At 39.7% G+C, this 24,160-nt stretch overlaps 2 protein-coding genes across 2 annotated transcripts; one reads left to right on the top strand and one right to left on the bottom strand.

Moving 5' to 3' along the window:
* Nucleotides 1-5,279: 5,279 nt before the first annotated feature.
* LOC129242822 (opsin Rh6) lies at nt 5,280-7,907 on the top strand. The gene is made up of 3 exons (XM_054879683.1): nt 5,280-6,251; nt 6,768-7,048; nt 7,128-7,907. Exons 1-3 carry the CDS (start codon nt 5,526-5,528, stop codon nt 7,246-7,248), a joined length of 1,128 nt encoding a protein of 375 aa, XP_054735658.1. The 5' UTR covers nt 5,280-5,525; the 3' UTR covers nt 7,249-7,907.
* Nucleotides 7,908-11,593: 3,686 nt separating this feature from the next.
* On the bottom strand, nt 11,594-20,376 carry LOC129235685 (uncharacterized). The gene is given in 5 exon segments (XM_054869670.1): nt 11,594-11,880; nt 18,012-18,115; nt 18,117-18,192; nt 20,066-20,149; nt 20,343-20,376. Coding segments are annotated over 5 exon segments (573 nt in total). The 3' UTR covers nt 11,594-11,605.
* Nucleotides 20,377-24,160: the final 3,784 nt, after the last annotated feature.

Genomic DNA, 24,160 nt, shown 5'->3' with positions numbered 1-24,160 from the left:
GGGAATCCATACAAGTTAGATGTGTACTGGTTCGGCCTCCAAGCTTAACAACGTCTTAGAATTACTGACTATGAAATTTGTCATTGATCATGTCAGCGACAAGAGTACTGCTTGGTTGCCTGAAGAAACGCATGTTTTTGACTCCTCTGCATTTGTTTACTATATACTATAGGACCTCTCAATCCATAATGCATCCACTTACCAGCAGTATTCGGTAGTCGTAGAGAGAGAGGCATCTCTATAGATCTATAGATCTACAGGACCTCACAGCCTATAATACTTCCGCTAGGAAGATGCTGGCGGAGTTAGGTAGTCGAAACGAGAGAGATAGCATGTTTTACTTCAAAGAGAACTACTGTCCATGTGATATATTCATTTTGGAACTATACGTAAGATGGCAATGAAATTCTCCCCATTAACCCTGCTTTTTTCAGGCCCAAGTCAAGGAGGAAATCTGATTTTTTCGCTAAGAATAAATAACGCGAAGATTTATCAGCAGTTGACGTTCGTAGGACTGAATGAAGGTTTCCAATAATACCTGCACAAGCTGCGCTTGGAATACTGTTTGCCAAGAGTTGTTTCGATCTATAAAATCTAACCAATTTTGCACAAAGTTACCTGAGCAAGTATGAGTTTTCCCACAGCTGCATTCCTTTTTCGATGCTGCGGACCAACTGGCTAAAATGTAATTACTTCCAGACTACTGCGCATTTGGAGTAGTAGCAAAAGCTGCAGGTTTTAAACTTTCTTCCACTAGTACACGATGTCCCTGCAAGTAACCTCTGTTTGTGTGCGTGTTTATTTTTATGCTGCCTGTTCTGACGTGAGTTGCCCCATCACGCAATATGGTTGTGTTGCAATATTGCAAGTCTGCACTGTTGTAGCCTATTATGTTTGTTTATTTAATCTTATTTTTCCCTCCCGCTCTTTATGTGCATTGCCCTGTGATCGCATGCCTGGTTGTTCGCCTTTGGTCGATGTAATTCCATTCGAGAGCTAATTAATCAAGTGAGTTTGCTGAGCTGCAACTGGCCGCATACATATTTTAGGGGACAGAGAAAATTTTTGGAACTATTTTTGTAGAACTGAGTCAAACAAATATGTGCACATGTAACCGCTTGCCAATTTGGGTCGAAATCAAAGAACTTAGCCAGTAGACTACCTTCTTTCCGAAAATAAGAAATTACTCATCACAAGGGCAGACAGGCCCTGCCGAGCTCTGTTCTTCTATTGCGATCCCGTACGCTCTTGAGTTCGTTGTCATTCCACAGATGGAAGATCCAAGTATGCAATGTTGTTTTTAATATTAGGTCTTTCTCCACACAAAACAGAGCTCGTGCACTTAATCATCTAACCTTCTCCGATTACAAAGCTTGAAGTATGTATTCCTAGGAAGCGATAGATGATTTGTTTGATATTTTCATTGGAGTTCTACCCATCAGAACTTACATTCGCCCAATCAGCATATTTTCAGACGGGAGTTTGATTGTTACCTGTGGTACTTGTCCCGGATTTGAACTTTTAATTTCGGACCAGTCAAAGTTTAGTGGCAAATATTAGAAACGCATGAATACTTTTGCACTCGGAGCTATCGTGATGTTTTATTGAAAAATCCTAGTCTAAGTAGTAAAAATATACAAACACTCTTCTAAAACTTAGCTTCAGCATACAGCCGTAAGTACTTCAACATGGATAATTGAAGTGGTGCTGGCTGACATCTAGAGGTAAATTTAAGTTCGAACTATGCTTTCAATAATATTCTGACGGTATTCAAATAGCAGGTCTTAGCAATATAAATCATGCGGAAAAGGATAAGTTAAGAAATACCACCTTAATGAAAAAGTTCCCGGAACAACCGCCAAGTAACGCTCTAAGTCTTTTGATTCGAGTTGAACTGAGAAAACATCAATAAAGTGAAAGAAAAGAAAAGATTTGTAGGAAAAGAATTCGTGGATTTTGCACCTTGATGACGCACCGTCGCACATTGCCATCATTATTCGAGAATTTTTAATCAAAAATGAAACAAATGTCATCCAACACCCATCGAATCCTTCTGATATGGCTCGCTTCGATTCTTTTTTGTTTGATCGAGTCAAAAACCTGCTAGGGGGAACGCATTTTAAAGTACGTAAGGAAGTAATGGAATAATTGAAGACGGCTCTAATGGGTATGCCGAAAATAGAGTTCCAGAAATATTTCGAGAGTTGGATCGAACGCTGGCATAAGTGTTTGAAGGAGTACTTTGAAGGCGGTCACTTTTAGATATAAACTTGTATTTTAAATTTTCGGAATATCTTCCGGGAAATTTGTAATCAAGGTGGTATGGTGGTTGACAGAAACATATTCTGGAGTAACAGGGAGCGACATGTTAAGAAACCGATGGAGCTTGAACCAGGGTGGGTGCAAGATTGATATGACATGCGGGGTAACAAAAGCTGACTTATCTGGAAATTGTCGAACTGCGCGTCTGTGGATACATAAAGTGCAAAAAAACCAGGAGCAATTCCAAAAACTATAAACTATAGCGAGAGTTAACAGGTGAATCCAAGAGTTTAAGAAAAAACTTGCTTGTTGCAGTGCCGATAAAAATTTACAGAAAAGCTAAGGACTATAAGGCCGTTAAGTGCCGGAGGAAAATAATCGGAGCTGGTTTGGTTCTTGAGTTTCGTCGTGAGATTATAATGAAGTTCTCTATCTCGGCTGCTGCCGTAGTTGAGTAAGTTAACGCTTGACAGCATTCAAAACTCCGGGCATGAAATACCAACTGATAGAAAAAGTGGCTCTTAATAGCGATCGCCCCTCAGAAGACAAGAGCAAACCTCCGGGTGTATTTCTGCTATGAAAAAAGATACTCATAAAAAACCATCTGCTGTTCGGAAGCGTCATAAAAGTGTAGGTTCCTCCATTTATGGAACAACATCAAGACGCACACCGTAAATAGGAGGAGGAGTTCGGCCAAATACCCAACAAAGGATGTTAGCCCCAATTATTATTATTATATTAAATTTTGGTACATTTTCAACAGTTTTCACAGGCTTTACCTGTGATCACTAACACTTTTCTATTTTCTGACGATCTAAATATTCAGTCCTTGCGGTTACTCATCTTGTTTTTTTCTTTGTTTTTCGTGAATCAGCTTAACAAACGATTTTTACTAAATCAATATTTTGCCTTACTGTCAGTGCAAATATCTCTGTGAAAGAGACGTAAAACTTGTCACATCCCGAAAAAGAGTAACTTGTAATATTTACACTCGTACCCCGATAGCCCCGCCAATGTCATTTGCTGACATATTCCTGCAACTAGCGACGATATCTATCTATCTTATCAGCGCTTCTCTTATTTGCAAACATTATGTCTGCATACACTCCTAATTATCTTTATATTGTGGCATATGCGGCGATTGCGTCAAAAACTTGGCGTTGCTAACGCACGAAAAAATCTTCGTTCATACCGCCACCCTCTGCTTGTTTCGGAGAAAAGTCTAAACGTGCTCTTCTTCTCCACCCACTCCTAATATCACTTTACCAATTAAAAGCCGGCAAGCGCACCACATGTGTACACGTAAATGAGAACATTCCCTGTAGGAAAATTCAGCAGTACTAAAGCGGGGAACGGTCAATAAATAGTTCACGCCGTTGCTGAGTTTTACACGATAATGTCCTATGAAGTATCCATTTTCCATTATGTGTCCCATATTGATATTTCGGCATTAGTACGAAATTAGAGTACAACAATAACAGATCAACAGATGTAGAAATTTGAGGGATGCACTGTTTTTCCTTTGAATCGCCTGCCTATTTGCGCTTATATCGCTTAGTGGGCTGTACGAAAAGAGCGTGGCTTTAGAAATATCCCTCTCTGAAGACAGGTGTCACTAATTGCGACAGAATAAGCACAGTGGTCATCAATTTGCAAAATGGTACTAGTCCTAATCACAATTTTTATCTTACTAGATTAGACTTTCCTACAGAGCCCTTGCTCTTCGACACTCTGCATACACATCGTAACAAATACTTAAACCTGTTCAGTATGTTCAATGAAGAGCTTTCAAAAGCTTTCGACGGCGATGTGAGTGACCAGATTAAATGAATTATAAAATATAATTTGGCGTGAATTATTATCGAAAGCAGCTTTAAAGTCAACAAAAATGTTTTATGTGTCGATTCTCGTTTCATGACTTGACATCTTATGAATTCTTTAGTAGGATTTTCGAGCATGTTAAGTTTCATTCAATCACTTTTTCATTAGTATAATGCGCCCCACTTTCTTTCTCAACTCCTGGTAACGAACCTGCTCGGCTCGCAGTGCTATCGATCCAAATGTGCTTGTAGGCAGCAAATTTTTTTCTGCAGTAAAATGGGCTTCGTCATTCAATCTTTTTGTTGTTGATTTTATTAAACTTTCTAAGCTTTTTTCATGAATTTTCCTGAAGCTATGAGTTACTTATCTTAACGAATTTTGGACTTCAAATAATTTTAAAATCTTTTAATGAAAAACTTTCGCATGGAATGTAAAAATCATGTGTGGGGTGAATGTACTAAAAATACGCGCACACACTGACCTACGCACTCATTTACAAATGAAGCCATTTGGATACTCAGATGGGCTGCGCTTTCCACATTATGGGCAGTGCTGCTGGTAATTAAATAAATTTAATAACTCTTCTTCTTCATTGTCCTTGAATCTAAAAATATCGAGAGGGAAACAAACAAATCCACTACAAACTCACGTATTTGTATATTTTCTGATAGATAAACAATTAATCCTACTTTCTAGTTTATTTTAGACAATTTGCTTTCTCACTGCACTCTACTCAAGCGGCATGCAATTGTCTTAATCCGATTTCAGGCAAGTTCTTACAATCGCTTCTTATTTATTTTCTTCAGAGCATAAGCACGAAACCTACTGATGCATACTTTTACACATGCACTTACACACATACACATATGACTTACACTTTGCCAGTCATAAACTTGACCTTCTCACCTGCGGCCTGACCAAAGTCTGTTAGCGCTAGAGCCTATACAAATCCAAAATGCAAATGCTTATATCCACTTTCCTGGTAGGGATGTATGTATGTATTTTCATATGAGTATCTGTGCGTGTGCCTGTGTGTACGCGTTAATCCCACTTTTCAATTGCGCATTGCCAATCGAACGCCGAAAATTGTGCGCGCACTAATTGGATCAATGTAACGGCTTCCTTGCGCACAACTGCCACAGAGCTTCGTTATAAAAGCCATAGCCCATAGATGGACCCTTCACAGAGCAGTGCGACAAGTTTCGGTGTAAAGGCGTTAGCGCGTTTCCAATAGCCAACCATAAACAAGTTGCTACGAAGCTATGGGAGCGCCGTAATAATTTTAATTCAACTATTTCTCAAAACTAATTTTCCTAAAAATTATCTAATCAACAAGCCAACGACGCAATTGCTTAGATTATTTCGTGTGTGTTTTCGTTGTACCGAGACAAAGCCTTAACTACACCAACATTATCCACCCACTTCCGGAAATCACTCACACAATGGATTTGAGTGAAGCTTTGTCAGTGGTACCGCAAGCGAGTTTCCAGTATTTACGCGATGGGCGCAACATCAGCCTAGCCGATAGTGTCCCCGCTGATATTTTCCACATGGTCGACCCCTACTGGTACAAATGGCAGCCCATGGATCAGATTTGGTTTCAGATCATTGGTTTTATTATAACCGTTTTGGGTGTGATGTCGCTGTCAGGCAACTTCATTGTCATGTATATATTCACCTCAACGCGTTCATTGCGTACACCATCTAATATTTTTGTGGTGAATTTGGCTTTTTCCGACTTCATGATGATGTTCACCATGTTCCCGCCAGTCGTGTTAAATGGCTTCTACGGTACTTGGATAATGGGTCCGTTCCTGTGCGAACTCTACGGTTTGGCTGGTTCGCTTTTCGGTTGTGTATCAATTTGGTCAATGACTCTGATCGCTTATGATCGGTATTGTGTGATCGTGAAGGGTTTGTCGCGTAAGCCACTCACCACAACAGTGGCTGTAGTACGTTTGGTGTTTGTGTGGTGTATTTGCGGCACATGGGCCATATTGCCAATGATCGGTTGGAATCGTTATGTACCTGAGGGAAATATGACCGCATGTGGTACAGACTACTTTGCCAAGGACTGGTTCAATCGCTCGTACATAATCGTTTACTCGATGTGGGTGTACGCCACACCATTAACGACCATTGTCTTCTCGTACTATCACATTATGAAGGTGAGTGAGGACGAGGAAAGAAAAACTTGAGGGATTAAAGAATAGAACGTAAAGGGATGCAATATGTACAAAATTATTTTTTAAATTTTTCAGTGCTTAGATTACAACTGAAATATGTTTCGCTGCAAAGTAAAGTCTAACTTCGTTTCTATAGTAAGGCTTTTCAAGCTAAGCGGGGTTAGGTTAGGAGAACAGCTTACTCGCTGGCCGTAGTGGTCTTACATAATGCCCACAAAATATTTTTACAAAATCTACTCAATATTTTGCCGAATCCAGTCCGTCTGCCAACGAGTTGTTAAGTGCGAAATCAGTCACAGAGTCCCAGGCCACCACTAAAATGAAACAAACGACTTTTTCGGAACCTATGAAAGAAATAAACATTCGAAGCGTCTAATCTTCACAAAATGACATCAGTGCCCTTAAAATCTTAGCGTTACCTAGTTCATTGCTAATTTCCTCCCAAAATCCTGTATTCATATGCATATGTAATTCCTTTCTATTTTCCCACCAAATTAGGCCGTCTGGGCTCACGAAAAAGCTATGCGCGATCAAGCTAAGAAAATGAACGTAGCCTCACTGCGTAACAGCGAAGCGGATAAGGGTAAATCGGTTGAAATAAAATTGGCAAAGGTAGCGCTGGTGACAATATCGTTGTGGTTCCTCGCTTGGACCCCCTACACGATCATCAACTATGCGGGCGTTTTCGGTTCAATGAATCTCTCGCCGCTGAGCACCATTTGTGGTTCGGTGTTTGCGAAGGCGAATTCCGTCTGTAATCCAATTGTCTATGGACTTAGGTAAGATTAATTTTATCAATAGAAAAATCTACACAAATCTATTTTCTTTATACTTCCTACATCTCTGCTCGTCCTTCAGTCATCCCAAATACAGGCAAGTACTGCGCGAGAAGATTCCCTGCCTCGCCTGCGGCAAAGACGACATGGCATCTGAAGTACGCACCCAAGCGACGGCAGAGATCAGCGAATCAGCGGCTTAAATGCGCAACTCAATTGTGGAACCGAAAGTACAATAATAAGTTCAATATGCTGCAACTGGAAAATTACACTTACGATGCTATATACCGCGGCTATGGTAGACCGATGAGGTCATGAGTATAGTTTAGTTTAGATACCCATGAGTGTCATATGGGTTGCCATGAAATGAACAAAACGTCAAGCAATAACAAAACAACCGATCAAGTTTAACTGCAACGAGAAAAATAACGACGAAATAAATACAAAAAGAATCGAATAAAAAAAATCGAAAAAAGACATGTAATATAGAAAAGAATTTTAGCGGTGAGAAGAGTGTACTAAGAGAATTAGTGAAGATTTTTCAAAGTGGGTCCGAAAAGTATTTGAATTTTATATTTGTGGTAATTATAGTCTCAGTTCTCTTTTGCTCTAAAAGTTTTCAAAACTTCTCTCTCCGCTAAAATTTCTTTTAAGCTGCTAAATATGTACTCAAGTAATTCCTCTCTCTCTCTCTTCACTATTTTATTTATTTTAATATTCTTTGAGGCTCACACGGTTTCGGGAATTCAAAGTAGCTATTTAAAACAATTGTAATATTTAAAGGAACTGCAACATAAAAAATAATAAAAAAATAAATAAATCAAATGAAAATAAAACTAAGCAATTGATACAAAATCAGAAATGAAGAAATTGTTGCTAGTGAGAAAAAGAACGTTTAGAAAAAAAGAAGTACTTCCAGTTTTCTTTCTTCATCTTCGTCTTGCTTTTAATCGAGTTCAAAAATAGTTCACAAGTAGCTTCTGTTTTTCCATACCAGCTGACGCCAATTAATAACACCAAGCAAACCCAAGCTCTTCTCCACCTAGACTTTTCAACGCAGCGAAGGTATGCCTACACCTCTGCCACCACTAGTATGACACCATTTTTACGACTTGATCTATCCAGTGGAGCTATTGGATTACACTGTTCTATGTCTATGCCTTTGTAGAGTTCTTACAGTTTATCGTAACCTTCTTTCTCACTAATGCGCAAATGCCCATTACAAGACAGATTTCGATTACGAAAACCTCCACCGGAAATAAGTATAGTTGGATAAGAACTCATTGAGGGGGCTTTTCAAGAACTTTGGTCAGAATGTACCCCATCCTCCAGCTCGGATCCATATTAGAAACCTAGAATTCTTAAGAGATATTTTCACTCCACAGCAGTTCCTTCCTAGAACTATGACATTATAGGGCGTATTGAAGAAAAATCAAGCATTTGATAACGTCATCATTGAGGTATGTATATTTTGAGATGTGCATATTAGACATTGCCGAGCTCCCAACCAGTCCTCCTTCTCTAGGGTGTTCCAAGAACATTAGACAGATATGCACAGTTCTGATATAGATACTTGTACCAAACGATGGAGTTTACCTTTTCAAAACCGAATGGATTGGTGTGTGATTACCATTCGGGAATGCGTAGTTTCGAATCTCCATATATGAAACAGCAAAAGGAACAAGTTTTTTCTAACAGCGATCGCCTCTCGGCAGGCACTGGCAAACCTCCATTTGCCATTCGTAGTCGATTTAAAACTGTAGATATCTCTTTTTGTGGAAAGATATCAAGATTCGTGCCACAAAGAAGAGGAGCTTGGCCAAACACCTAACAAAAGTGTACGCGTCATTTTCGAAAGGTAAATGTTTTAGTAAGAGCGATATTGACAACACAGACAGGCTACTGTAAAGCCACCTGCACTCAAGGAACTACACATGAATAATGAAATGTTTGCTCTTTCTAAGGAAATCTGTAGTGTCTTCTTCTTAAGAAATTCGCAGTTGGACCACCCTTTAAAATAATAAGGAAATGCATTTTTCTGGCTTTTTAAGCTTTTTAGAAAGCAATTGCTATTTATCTCTATATATTATATAAAAATTAAGCCGAAAAAAAGTGTGCATTTGTCTCCGGTAAACGCGTGTAAGGAAAACAATGAAAGTTTCACACATTGTTGGTGTTGCTTTGGCAAAGGTTTTTGTGAAGTTTGGTTGAAATCCGATAACGCGTGTGTGTGCGGTGCGCCAGTTAAGTGAGTGTGTTTTTGCTATTTGCCGCACGTATTTTTTGTACCGCACATAGCATTCATTAGAATTGAATACATTTTGGTCGTGTGTGTCTGGACCGATTATTATGAAATTTGGTATATATATATATTTTTCCACGGTGAAGGTTAGTATAATATGTTTATGGATTCCACTCACCACCAGGTGGCGCTGCCGAAAGCCAAAACGAGGACCCGGGTAACCCTAGGATGTGTTTTTACATTGTGGGTATCAAATCAAAGCTACTGATGAGTGCTTTAATACAGAGTATTTTTTAGATCTCTGAGTTACCAGGGTCTCGAGATATAGCCGAAAAGGTGGACCAAGGTACCCTTGGATGTGTTTGTACAATATGGGTATCAGATGGAAGCTGTTGATGAAAGCTTTTAAGTGAAGTAATTTTTACTGCCCGTTTCCTGGATAAAGAAAGGAGATGGAGCTGGAGATGGAAGAGGAAAAGGAATAGCTACAGGAAGAGGAAGAGGAAGAGGAAGACCACTTATTATTAACAATTAAAAAAAAATTGTAAACAAATTTTAAAATGTTACATATACGCTTATTATCTAAACGTTAATCTGAAGTCAGTTATAGTGAAAAATTCATTGTATCATTGCCGGTGTGATTGGTGATCGTTTCCTTAATTTTTTGCAGAAAGGTTATGCTAATATGAGATATTACCTATATCATTCATATATCTACGTATTATCTGTGTACTCACAAATATACGGTTGAAGCAAACATATGTCAGTTTTTTTACTTCGCCTGGAAAAGTTTATATAAATTTAAGAAGAGTAAATAGAACTTATTTTATATCAGACTTCACGCAAAAAAGTCATTTGCACCTGAACACATAGCTGGGTTAAAGCGGGGGGAATAGAACAGTTCTCTTCTCCTTCTCCGCTTTTTCGCACACGTAATTGTATGGGATGAGTACACGATGGCACATAAAAAGTCACTGGAAGCGCTTGATAGGACATTACGAGATTTACGTAGTAAAAATGAAAGGTTTTGTCGTACCTTAGTGCTGCTGGCAGGTGATTTTAGACAAACACTGCCTGTTACTCCTCGAGCAACTGTAGCAGATGAATTGGCTGCAAGTTTTAAATCATCATATTTGTGGAGACATGTTCAAACACTCAAACTAACTACAAATGTACGTGTTCTAGTGCAAAATGATCCATCAGCTGCTGAATTTTCACAGCAATTATTGGATATTGGAAATGGCAAAGTTCCTGTCGATAATTTAACTGGCTTAATAACTTTACAACCAAACTTTTGTCAAATAAGTCAAACGAAAGAACAGTTAATTCAAAGTATTTTCCCAAATTTGCCTCAAAATTACAAAAATCATGATTGGCTTAGTGAACGAGCCATCATGGCCGCCAAAAATAAAGATGTGAATGAAATGAATGCGGCTATTTTGGCTAACATACCAAGTCCAGAACAAACATATCGATTCGTTGACACTGTTACAAATCAAGATAATATTGTAAATTATCCCACTGAATTTTTGAACTCCCTTGATTTACCTGGATTACCGCCACACATACTAAACTTGAAAATAGGAGCACCGATTATTATGTTGAGAAACATAAATCAACCACCACTATGTAATGGCACTCGATTAACAGTTAAGAGATTGATGAATAACGTTGAAGCAACAATTTTGAATGGAAAATACTCTGGTGAAGACGTTTTAATACCGCGAATACCAATGATACCATCGGATATGCCGTTTGCATTCAAACGTCTTCAATTTCCTGCTCGTCTTGCATTCGCGATTACTATTAATAAGTCACAAGGCCAAACTTTATCAATTTGTGGTATTGATTTAGAATACCCATGTTTTTCTCATGGCCAACTTTATGTTTCATGCTCAAGAGTTGGTAAGCCATCAGTATTGTTCATTTATTCAACAACGCATGGAAAAACGAAGAATATTGTATACCAAAAGCATTACAATAAAAAAAGTAATAAAGTAAATCACATCAAACGTTTTTTAATTGCTACTACTATTTAAAACTTCTTTCATTACTATTCATGCGCGAGAATTTTTATAAAATACACACAGTATTTTTCGGCTTAATTAAATTAATTAATCTAGATTTTTTTAAAGACGACCAGCGGAACGGGCGGGTTTTCGCTAGTTCATTATAAAAACAACAGTTCAAACCGCAAACATATTTTTTATGCAACAGAACTTTGTAACTTTCCAGTTATAACTAGAACTTAAACATCCAAAGAAAAGGTTCACACTCCCAAACTGGAAATGTGCGAAACTTCACCGCTGATGTGCCTCTTACACGATTCTGTGATGAAAATGAGCGCTTCTAATTCGATGACCATTGCCAATGTCTGCAAAGGTCTTCTCATCCCCGACAATACCGGAACTTCCACCACCACTGCTTTCCTCCCTTTCATCATCGCCAACGTTACCACTGCGGTGGTGCTCGTCCAAGGTGTGCATTACGGCACGTCCTTGTAGGAGTATGAAATCGATGAGACGCTTATTGCTGAAGGATTTCATGACATTTGGGTTATTTCGTTTGCGCAGATAATTGAAGCAACAGGTGCTGAGAAATTTAGGGATTGTTATGTGTACAGAAATATATAAATGAAATCATTACATATTATAAAACAAAGTCGCTTTTTCTGTCCCTATGTCCCCTTATACGCTTAAATCTTTAAAACTACGCAACGGATTTTGATGCGGTGTCTCTTTAAAGATAGATTGATTGAAGAGGAAGGTTTATATCTATATAATGTGAAGAAATGTATAAAGGGGGCGTGGCAATCGGTCAAAATGTGGCAAAAAACATAAATTTTTTGTTTTCACGGCCATAAATCATAAACGAATCAACCAATTAAAATGGAACTTTCTTGACTCTTTTGGAAAGAGGCCGAACCACACACTCTACAATCAAGCCCCCGCTGAAAATCGCCACCGATGATGATAACAGCGTCTGTAGTGTTTCTAGACAGAGCAATACAGGAAAATTGATGCGTCACTGTTCATTAATAGTCTGGGACGAAGCTACCATGTCAAACAAGACGTCTGTGGAAGCACTGGATAGGACAATGCGCGATTTGCGCAACAAAAATGCACCTATGGGTGGATGTACAATTCTGTTTTCAGGAGATTTCCGTCAAATCCTACCAGTTGTGACTCGAGGAACACGTGCTGACGAAATAAATGCTTCGCTAAAAAGGTCCCACCTTTGGTCGCATGTCAATAAATTAGATCTTAAAACTAATATGAGGGTTTCGTCATCTTCACGTGAGAACAGGCTATTTCCAGAGATGCTGCTAAAAGTTGGCAATGGAGAATTAACACAAAGTGAGGGAAGGATGAACCTAGAAAACCTTTGTGTTTTGATAAACAACATCCAAGAGTTAGTCAACAATGTCTATCCTGACATTGATAACATAAGTTATAAGACAATATCTTGGTTTAAAGAAAGAGCTATTCTGTCACCAACTAACGAACAAGTAGATAAAGTAAATAACTTGATTATTTCAAAGATTGATGCGCCGACGAAAATATACTACTCGGTCGATACTGTTCTCGATTTGGAAGAAGCTGTTCATTTTCCTACAGAATTTGTATAATAAAACCATAAACTCGCATACTCCTAAAATTACTTAGTTGGCTGTTTTTTTTTTTTGTCTCTTTTGACTGGAATAATAATTAAAATACAGTTTTTGAATACGGAGCGCGTTAAGTTTGCTATCGATTCCATAAGACAACTAATAGCTTATTTTCGAAGTGATTATCTTTTGTTTCTAAATGGTAAGTATTTACATATTTTTAACTGCGGCACATACTAATAATATGACAATTTGTGGATAGGTAATCATACATATAGAACTGAGTAAATTTTCACAGAAATTATAAAGTCATGGCTGGAAGGCGTCGCCGTTCGAACATAGGTCGTAGTACAGTGGATGCCAGAAGACTACGTTCAGTAAGAGATGAAGAATCGTCAACGGAACGTGAGGCTCGCCGCAGTCAGATTCGGGATAGATATAGAGCTGAGAGAGAGAGGGAATCTTCAGTAGAGCGTCAGGCTCGTTGCAGCCGGGATCGAGATAGGCATACGGTTCAGAGGGACAGAGAATCGTCAGCAGAGCGTGAGGCTCGACTCAGTCAGCTTCGGGATAGATATAGAGCTCAGAGAGAGAGAGAGAATCTTCAAGAGAGCGTGAGCTTCGCCGCACCCGAGATAAGGACAGACATCGAATAAAGAGAGCCAGAGAATTGTCAGCACGAGTTACTAATTCATGGGTGAGTAAAGAAAATTCGGCCATGAATTATGATCCTTCGATTTCTTACAAGGACGATCGAATAGTATCAATAGGTACTATGTCAGTAGTGTGTGAACATTGCTTCGCATTGAAATTCAAGGACGAATCGAAAGGTATGTGTTGTTTACAAGGAAAAGTCAAATTAGAAGAAATTCTACCTCCACCTGAACCACTTCACTCTCTCCTTACGGGTGATCATCAGAAATCTAATCATGCGCTATATACGCCATTACAATAACGCATTTCAAATGACCTCTTTTAAGAGTAAGCAAGTCGTTGAGCGTGGCTTTATGCCTACATTTAAAATTCAAGGGCAAGTATACCACTTAGCTGGGAGCTTGCTACCACTTCGACCCAATGATCACAAATTCCTGCAAATATATTTTATTGCAGATCCAAATACACAAGCATCTACGAGGTGTTCAAGTGTTGCACGGCCAATTGATAGAGATTTGATTAGATCTCTCCAAGATATGTTACATTCTCATAATTGCTACATACAGTCTTTCAAAACTGCGATTGAGAGTGTTCCAGCAGATACTCCTGACTTTAATGTCGTAATCCATGCAAATAAAGTTCCTGTTGGAGAACACAGAGGACGATACAATGCGCCTTCCACGAGTGAAGTAGCAGTGGTGATAGCCGGACAGCAATTTGACAAAAGAGATATTGTATTGCATAGTCGTGATGATAATTAACAAAAAATTACAGAGTTACACAAATCTTATGACAGCTTACAATATCCTTTGATGTTATGTCGTGGAGAAAATGGTTATGCTATTAATATTTCTCAAGTTGACCCAGTCGGTGGTACACCTCTGCGTAAAACAGTGTCATGTATGAACTACTATTGCTACCATATAATGACAAGACGTAATGATTTCAACACTTTGCTTAGATATGGAATGTTAACAAACCAGTACTTGGTAGATCAATATGCTAAAATTGAACCTGAGAGATTGGCCTACATCCGTAATAATCAAACTAAATTGAGAGCCGAAAAGGATGCTTTACAGGCGAATGAACACCACAACGGCATTGGGCAGTTGGTTATACTACCTTCATCATTCACAGGTGGACCTCGATATTTACACGAAAAATCGCAAGACGCCATGGCTTACGTCAGAAAGTACGGCAAACCTGATTTATTTATAACTGCAACATGTAACCCAAATTGGTCGGAAATCAGAGAAATATTAACACCAATTCACCACAAGACAGGTACGATATAGTTAACAGAGTCTTCCATTTAAAAGTACAGAAAATTCTGCACCTCATTAACAAGTCTCATATATTCGGTCCGCCGCACTGTCATATGTACAAAATAGAATGGCAGAAGCGTGGCTTGCTACATGTGCACCTGCTGGTGTGGTTAGTGAACAAAATTAGACCAAACCAAATTGACAGGGTTATTTCAGCTGAATTACCGGATAAAGATGAAGATCCTATCCTATACGAAATCGTAAAGAAACATATGGTACACGGCCCTTGCGGGACTTTAAACCCGAATTCTCCATGCATGCGAAATTCTAAATGCAGCAAAAAATTTCCGAAGTCGTTCCAAACTCAAACAATTACTAGCGATGATGGATACCCCAAATATCGTCGACGATCGCCAGAAGGGGATGGGCAAATTGCTACCGTCCGAAACATTGATATTGATAACCGATGGATCGTTCCCTATAATCCGCTCCTTTTGAAAATTTTTGATGCCCACATCAACGTGGAGTTGTGCAATTCAATAAAGTCAATCCAATATGTTACTAAGTACATTAATAAAGGCAGTGATCAAGCCACTTTCAGCATACAATCACCAAATGAAGTGGAAATATATCAGTCTGGACGTTACATCTGCAGCTCTGAAGCTGTATGGAGGATTTTATCATTCGAAGTGCACGACCGGTCTCCCACAATTGTCCACCTTGCAGTTCATTTAGAAAATGGACAAAGGGTATATTTCACTGAGAACAATATACAAGAAGTTATCAATAACCCGCCGGACACAACATTGACAGCATTCTTCAAGTTATGTGCTCAAGATGATTTCGCGAAAACACTGACATATGACAGAGTTCCAAGTAACTATACATGGAACCAGAGGTCTAAAGCTTTTCAACGGCGAAAACAAGGTACTGCGGTTGATGGTTTCCCCGGAGTAAAAAAAACGGATGCTCTTGGCAGAGTCTATGTGATTCATCCCAACAACAGCGAATGCTTTTATCTGAGAATGTTACTTCATATTGTAAAAGCCCGACATCCTTTGCTCACCTAAGAACTTTACAAGGTGTTGTTTACAATACTTATCAAGCAGCATGCAAAGCTATGGGGCTCTTGGAAGACGATTCTCACTGGGAAAATACATTATCAGAAGCAGCTGTTTGTAGTTCAGCTACATCATTAAAATATTTATTTGCCGTCATTGTAGTGTTTTGTCAAGTAACTGATTCTGTTAGTCTATGGAATAAATTTCAAGAAAATATGGCCAGTGATATTCTGATTCGGCGACGGCAAGAGTCAAACTCTGTTGATGTACAATATGACCAAAACATATTTGACGAAGGATTATTTGAATTAAACAAAATAGTGCAATTACTTTCGGGTAAAACGATAAAGGATTTTGGGCTGCCGATGCCAGCTAATACTACTAACTATGATTTAACTAACAGTGCCGAATACACAAGAGAAACATCATACGATCAAACAAGACTTTTACAAAGTATAGCTCAAGATGAGCCACGATTAAACATCGATCAGAAAAAAGTATTCACTGCATTACTATCAACAATTGATAACAATGAAGGGAAATTGTTTTTCCTTGATGCCTCAGGAGGCACAGGAAAAACATTTTTAATCAATCTGCTTTTAAAAAAAGTGAGATCTACCGGAAAAATTGCGTTAGCTGTTGCGTCATCCGGCATTGCCGCTACTCTTTTGGCAGGAGGCCGAACCGCACACTCTACATTCAAGCTCCCGCTGAAAATCGCCACCGATGATGATAACAGCGTCTGTAGTGTTTCTAGACAGAGCAATACAGGAAAATTGATGCGTCACTGTTCATTAATAGTCTGGGACGAAGCTACCATGTCAAACAAGACGTCTGTGGAAGCACTGGATAGGACTATGCGCGATTTGCGCAACAAAAATGCACCTATGGGTGGATGTACAATTCTGTTCTCAGGAGATTTCCGTCAAATCCTACCAGTTGTGACTCGAGGAACACGTGCTGACGAAATAAATGCTTCGCTAAAAAGGTCCCACCTTTGGTCGCATGTCAATAAATTAGATCTTAAAACTAATATGAGGGTTTCGTCATCTTCACGTGAGAACAGGCTATTTCCAGAGATGCTGCTAAAAGTTGGGAATAGAGAATTAACACAAAGTGAGGGAAGGATTAACCTAGAAAACCTTTGTGTTTTGATAAACAACATCCAAGAGTTAGTCAACAATGTCTATCCTGACATTGATAACATAAGTTATAAGACAATATCTTGGTTTAAAGAAAGAGCTATTCTGTCACCAACTAACGAACAAGTAGATAAAGTAAATAACTTGATTATTTCAAAGATTGATGCGCCGACGAAAATATACTACTCGGTCGATACTGTTCTCGATTTGGAAGAAGCTGTTCAATTTCCTACAGAATTTTTAAATTCTTTGAACCCGTCTGGACTCCCTCCTCACAAAATGGAGCTGAAAATAGGTTGTCCTGTTATTTTATTAAGAAACCTAAGTCCACCTAAACTTTGCAATGGCACGCGTTTGCTGGTAAAATCACTGAAAACTTTCATAATAGAGTGCACAATACTCACAGGATGTGGTACCGGAGAAGATGTATTGATTCCCCGAATCCCTCTGATACCATCGGATCTACCATTCCAAATTAAACGCTTACAATTTCCGGTAAAGACATCTTTTGCAATGACCATTAATAAATCTCAGGGTCAAACCTTCAACGTTGCAGGCTTAGATTTAAGTTTTGACTGTTTTTCACATGGCCAACTGTATGTCGCTCTTTCAAGAGTAACCTCTAGAGAAAACATGTTTGTATTATCTAATGACAAGAAGGCTATGAACGTTGTATATAAAGACATTCTGTAATATAGTAATTGTTATAAAAATAAAATAAATACATATGTAAAAATGCAAAAAGTTAATATGCAAAAATGTAGGGTATGAATTTAGATATCCCAAAGATAGCAGGAAATCTTCATGCTATAAAGAAAGGGGAATTGTTTTACTCCAAATTTAACGCGTGCGGGCCACGGCCAGTAATGAATAACCCAAAACTACTGGATCGATTTTAATCATTTTTTCAGTGAGTGACATAGGGTATATATTTTATACCCGTGCGAAGCTGGGCGGGTTGATAGTATTTAATAAATTTAGTATGGAAACTTAAGGAAAATTTTTCGTGCCACATGCACTCGTACACTCATTCCCACATGAATCGCATGGCATCGAGCGCTTACTTTCAAATGGCCCCAGCTCGTCCATGTCATAGAGCATCGATCAGCGTATTTAGTTTGGTTGAGCGCAAGGCCCGTGTCGTCATCGGTGTATGCGTAAAAATAATGAAGATGCCTGTTGAGGGATGATAATAACGGTGAAGTTAACGGAAAGAAGTTAAAAAATTAAAAAAAACAGCACTAGGGGCAGATATATTCGGTTGAGCCGGCGTATATGAGAAAATGTTTTACTTTACTGTCTCTATGAGTGCTAGAAAGAAGTCCAAGTGCTAAAAATTATCAAACTACTGTACCACACCCGAGGAAATTGAGTAAGTATACTTTATTATATTTCTCCGTTGGATGATTCGCTTCGACTACATCCGTAAATATTGGCAAAGAAGTGTGAAACCAACACCCAATTTTTTTCCTTTTGACAATTTCTGTAGAGGAAATTTGTCCCCGTTGGAACATTTGTACACTAGGACAATGCAAAATAATGTCTCCTGTAAGAAATCTTGTCTAAACTTGACCATGGAAATTTTAAAACAGCACAGAGAAAGAAACCACTGGCGCGCTCCCAAATTTTTATTACCTGCAGTATCGGTGTAATTAGTGAGACCACGCGGCACAGAGGTCCAGTCAGTCTTTGCTTGGCATCAGATGCGGCCTCAGGTCTCCTTTTGCAACTGGGTCTTGAATAAAGACGTTATGTTGCACAAGCTTTAGTAGCTCGCCGCTCCTCTGACTCGCGTTGTCCCACATTGAATGGAAGTAAGTTTAGTTTCAACCGGAAGGAGAAAGAGTGCTATATACCTGTAGAGGTCTCGACCGAGTCAATAGAACAAACTTTAAACTCGATGATCAAATAACTACTTCCTGAAAGTGTATCGTATCGGGTGTTCTCTTATCTCAAGTTAATGTCCCTCACAAAATTATTTTATTATTGAATTATTTTATTATCTTTAGAAAACACTGCGTTCTTAGTGAACTTGGCCTTTCATAATAGTTGGGAGTTTTTTCATCCTTCTAGATCGTGCGAAGTATTTTCAGCTCAGTTTTAACGGGCATCAATAACTTTAACTTAATATTCTATATTACAGAGGGTTTGTGGCTATGAAAACAACTATCGGGCTCAAAAAAAATAGTTGTTAGTTGACAGGAATCCTATGAAACAACGGGACGCCTGGCGCCTCACGGCAGTCACAACTGGCTTTTGGTCTATCGGCGAACAAGCAGCCAAAATGAGCCCTCACAACGCACACTGAGACATTTGTAAACAACCAGAGAAAAAGAAAACGGTTTTCCATTTCTTCTTTGAATGCCCTGCCTTATGGAACGAGAGAATGTCAACCCTGGGTAAACTACAGTCCGAGAGTGTCGAACAATTGCCTGGCTTAAAAGTCAACAACCTAATAAGGTTCTTAAACCGTGCAGACTGGATATAGTCATGCTCTAAATGACCGTTAAACAAGTTGATAGCGAGGATATGACAACAAAATGGTGCGGAAACGCTAGTTGAACACTAGATGAATTACCACTATAACCAACCAACTAGCATGGACTTTAGAGGGGCATTAAATTGCTAGTGGCTACAATTTAAACACCTCCTTTTCCACGCCCTTGAACGTTAGCCCATCATTGGCCCAGCCAAGGATATACCAACCAGTTGAAGTAAACTCTCCTTTGACCACCGCAGTCACCATTTTAATATCTCGTTCAGAAAGCCTTAGAGAACTCCAGATGTCGCAAATGAGCTAAGCCAATGGGTACTCTCGAATTAAGAAGATCTAGCAAGATTACTTCTTTCCTTGAACTGATGGAACTGCAGCGTACTTGATTTTTTTTTTTGTTGCCAGCTAGTAATTTTTCAGGGTGTTATATACGATTGAGGCATTTTGTCAATCTTCTACATGTAAGTAAAGACCGTGAGAAACTTCAGCAAGCGTATTTGATTTCTTTTTTTTTTCTTTTTTTTATCAACTCACAACACAATTTTTGACACTTACACAGAAAAATTAATGAGCATTGCAACTTATAACGCATTTTCAACTTCAACTCCCGTTTGGAGATCTCATGGAAGCACAAATATTCTGGTGAAATGCACCGGCATGTAATTATTATTAGCAAAATTTCCAGTTTCCAGGAACAGTTTTTTTCGTAATATTTCAATGACGCACTTCAATTTCGGACAAAACACTTCCGTTAGCTTGCAACGGCCACGGTTGAAAGGCCGCTTCCTAACACTCAGCGTCTTATATATCCTCAAACTGGCCAACAGCTCACTTGACCAATACAGCAACTGAATGGAAATAAACATGTAAATGAATGAAAAAAACAAAAACAGCAAATAATGGGCAGTGACTTTTTCTTCGTAAAGAGGTATCGGACATGATGATTTTGTTCTTCTTCTTTTGACTTCGTTTGTTGAATGTAAATTTCAACAATTTGGGAGCGCTCGCGTAGCATGTACTGTTCCATGGTAAAAATCTTCTCGGACTGTCGCTTCCAACGCGATATGTCATTAAGCGATCTCTCGTCTCTGTCAAAAGATACAGGGTTGCCAGATGGGTCAGTCGAATATGGGCAACTCTGTATATAAAGAGGTTTCCCATAAGAAGTGTTATTTGGATACATAATATAAAGAAAAATGTTTTTTTTAATTATAAATGATCGGATGTTTATTTTATTATAAAGAGGAAGGTATGCCTTCAGGCAATGACCACCACGACCACACTTACAGGGCAATATTCTTTTCATGAAATTTTCCATAACCGAATTGCAAAGTGGCTGCCCTATGTCCTCGATAGCCTCATTCCATCTTTGAGGTCTGGAATCGACCCTGAGCTGTTGGCGTGGACCTTCTCTTTCACGTGGCCCCAAAGAAAAAAGTCACAAAGTGCTAAATCACAAGATCTCGGTGGCCAATTGTGATAACACGGTCCGGAAACTTTTCCCGTAAAAGATCAATGGTTTCGTTGCTTGTGTGGCACGTAGTGCCGTCTTGTTGGAAATAAACGTTGCCCAGATCAATACCGCCCAATTCCGGCCATAAAAATCGTTAATCATCTCTCGATAGCGCAATCCATTCAACAATAACACCTGTTATTGGAAAACCCTTTTACAGGTAAGTGCATAAGTCATGGAAGTTGTGTTGACAAATTGCAAGTTGTGTTACCTTAACCGAGATTTTCAGGGAGTATTTAAATACCTATCCGGCAGATTTGAGTTCTGAGAATAAATAAAATTAGAATAACAGCACACTTTTGCCAATGCAATGTCTTACACTGGTGCAGCTGCCAAATTCATTAATGATTACAGCCTTTGAAAGACGTATTCTTCAATTATTGTGCATCTTGAAAGTCCCGAGAACCACAATGTAACGTTTGATAACTTTTTTACCAGTTATAAGTTGATATGTTGCTTGCGCTGGAATGGATACTTCGCAACGGGCACTGTGCGTGAGAATGGAACTCTTAGGTGCGCAACTAAGTTCCCGCTGTTTGTCAATAAAAACGTCATAAACTAAACTTAGACATATGGTAAGCAAACTGCTTCGACACATTAGTGATTTTATTTTGGTACCTACTTTTGTTTTGTGAAAATGTCTGATTTCGTGCCGAATAATCGTCATTTACGGGAAGTGTTGATTTTCTTCTTTCATTCGAAAAAAAAAAACGGCGGCTGAAGCACATCGAGAGCTACAAAAAGTTTATGGAGATGCCGCTTTAAGTGAAACAACGTGCCGAGATTGTTCATCAGATTTTTGATATCAAGACCTGCTACATCAGCAGGCGCAGGTGGTCATTGCTGGCAGTCTTTGTAGGGGGAACAACGCAAAGGCCTTCGTGGACTTTGTGCCGTAACTGCAAGACTGTCGGAAGTGCGACTATACCTCCCCGTGGTGGCCACTGGAAACAGGATACCCCAGCACGGTGATGTCTCTGTTGGGGTCCTGGCTAATATAGTCGGGCGGGAAGAGTAAACTTCCTTGGGTAAGTATAAATCCCCAATCCAAGGTGGAACAGCACACGCCGAGAGATGCTTGGCTAGAGGGGGATCTAGTCGCTAGTATGCGGACTTGGGGCGCCCTGGCGAGGCCCCATTTCAAAAATGCCTTCCTGCGCTACCGGGGCACTGGCACAGGTTACCGATATACCCCTTTACTCGTCGGAACAAAATGAATACCAGCAAAGAAAAAACAAAAAATGGCGGAAGCGGCCAAGAAGGCTTCAACCAAGAGGCTAACAAAAAACCGGTCACACCTCAACAGGAAGAGGCCACCATGCCTCAAACTAATAAGGAGGAACGGTCCGCAGTTGAAGGCGTGAAAACTGCCGAGACGACTCCAAACACCGATGGCGAAGGGCCGACAACGGAACAGCCAAAAAAGCTCAGTGGTGCGGGCAGGAGAAGACTTGCACACTTCCTAAAAAAAAGGGCTAACCAGAGAAGAAGCATATGCTAAGGCGCTGGAGCCCATGACCAAAAACACCGGAAGAACAACGTCGAGGCCTAAGGTCGGTTGAGGATACACCACCCGAAGCAACAGCAAAAAAGCGGCCTAAAGGTGATGATTCATCCACATCGAAATACGCAGCTCTAAGGAGCAAAAAGCAACAGCAGTCAGGTTGGCAGTATTTGCTAGGGACTACCCCAATACGGTACTGACAACCGAACAAATGGACTCCATCCAACAACTTCTGTTAGACAAAATACTGGCGGGGAAAAACATGGCCACAAAACCAGCGTTCTTGGGCACTACTTACAAGGCAGGATACCTTGTCCTGCATTGTAAGGAGAGCACATATTCGGAATGGGTCAAGGCGGCCATTTCAAATGCGTCGCCGTGGGAGGGTGCAACACTGTGGGCCACAGAGGAATCAAACATTCCTCACTCTCGGATCACAGTGGGGTACTTTCCCAACTCAGTCAAAGTCGAGACAGCCAAGATACTGGACTCTGTACAGGGGCAGAATAAAGGCCTCAATGTTGATTCCTGGCGCCTGCTAAAAAGAGCCGAAAGAGGCACCAACGTAACGCTAGTCGTAGCGGTAGATCAAAAATCAGCCGCCAGCCTGAAGGAGTACAATGGTAGAGTAAACTACCGTTTCATCCAAGTGACCCTCAGGTTGAAAGCTGAAAACATAACGACCGAAGAGTTATTTGACCAAATGGAGGCAGTGGAGTTACAAGAAGAGGATGCAAGTCCTCCCAAAGACTCCGAAAACCAACCAACAAAATGAGGTGCCTCAAGGCAAATCTTCACCATGCTAAGGCTGCTACCACTAAGCTTAGCAAAAGACTTGCCGGAGGTATCAACATAGGGCTGATCCAAGAGCCCTGGATCTACAGAGGCTGTCTTCAAGGCCTCAATGTCCAAAACACACAGGTAATTTATGACAAAAGCGCTGTCAAACCTAGGGCTGCGATAATCATAGATACCAATATTCAATTCTTGCCATTCACAGAATTCATGGATGGCGACACATCAACAATACTGGTCGAAGCGGAGTTCGGTGGAAGCAAGAGAGATGTCGTAATCGCCTCAGCTTATTTCCCCGAAGACGCGGACATAGTACCGCCAGAGAAAATCAAAGGTCTAGTGGAGTATTGCCAAACCCCCAATCAAACCCTCATAATTGGATGCGACGCAAACTCCCACAATGTGGCATGGCACGAATACAAACAGCAGAGGTGAGTCACTCCTTGAATTTTTATTACTTAGTAATGTAACAGTAGTAAACAGGGGTAATAAACCCACTTTTGTAAACGCAATACGACAAGAGATACTCGATTTAACTCTAATTACTAACAAATCTTTGAATATGATCAGTAACTGGAGAGTCTCGGATGAGGACTCAATGTCTGACCACAAACACATACTATTTGACCTAAATGGGGTGGTAAAGTTCTCCACATTTTACAGAAGCCCAAAAACAGCAAACTGGAAAAGATACAATGAATGTCTTTCAGCTAAGCTTAATAACAGCGTAAGCAAAATAACATCAACAGAGGAGCTAGAAGAGGCAGTAACAGACATGACTGACTCAATCATGGCCTCATATCAAGACTGTTGTCCACTAAAAATGAAATCCTCCACG

The sequence above is a fragment of the Anastrepha obliqua genome, chromosome 1 (genome assembly GCF_027943255.1).
Source record: "Anastrepha obliqua isolate idAnaObli1 chromosome 1, idAnaObli1_1.0, whole genome shotgun sequence".
NCBI classification, from domain to species: domain Eukaryota; kingdom Metazoa; phylum Arthropoda; class Insecta; order Diptera; family Tephritidae; genus Anastrepha; species Anastrepha obliqua.
This window is presented reverse-complemented; position numbering and strand designations above follow the sequence as displayed.

Excerpts from the sequence above, each read along its gene's own strand:
- LOC129242822 (XM_054879683.1), top strand. The coding sequence starts at position 5,526 with ATGGATTTGAGTGAAGCTTTGTCAGTGGTACCGCAAGCGAGTTTCCAG. Across the intron at positions 6,252-6,767 it reads CGTACTATCACATTATGAAG|GCCGTCTGGGCTCACGAAAA; the intron begins GTGAGTGAGGAC and ends CCACCAAATTAG. Across the intron at positions 7,049-7,127 it reads CCAATTGTCTATGGACTTAG|TCATCCCAAATACAGGCAAG; the intron begins GTAAGATTAATT and ends CTCGTCCTTCAG.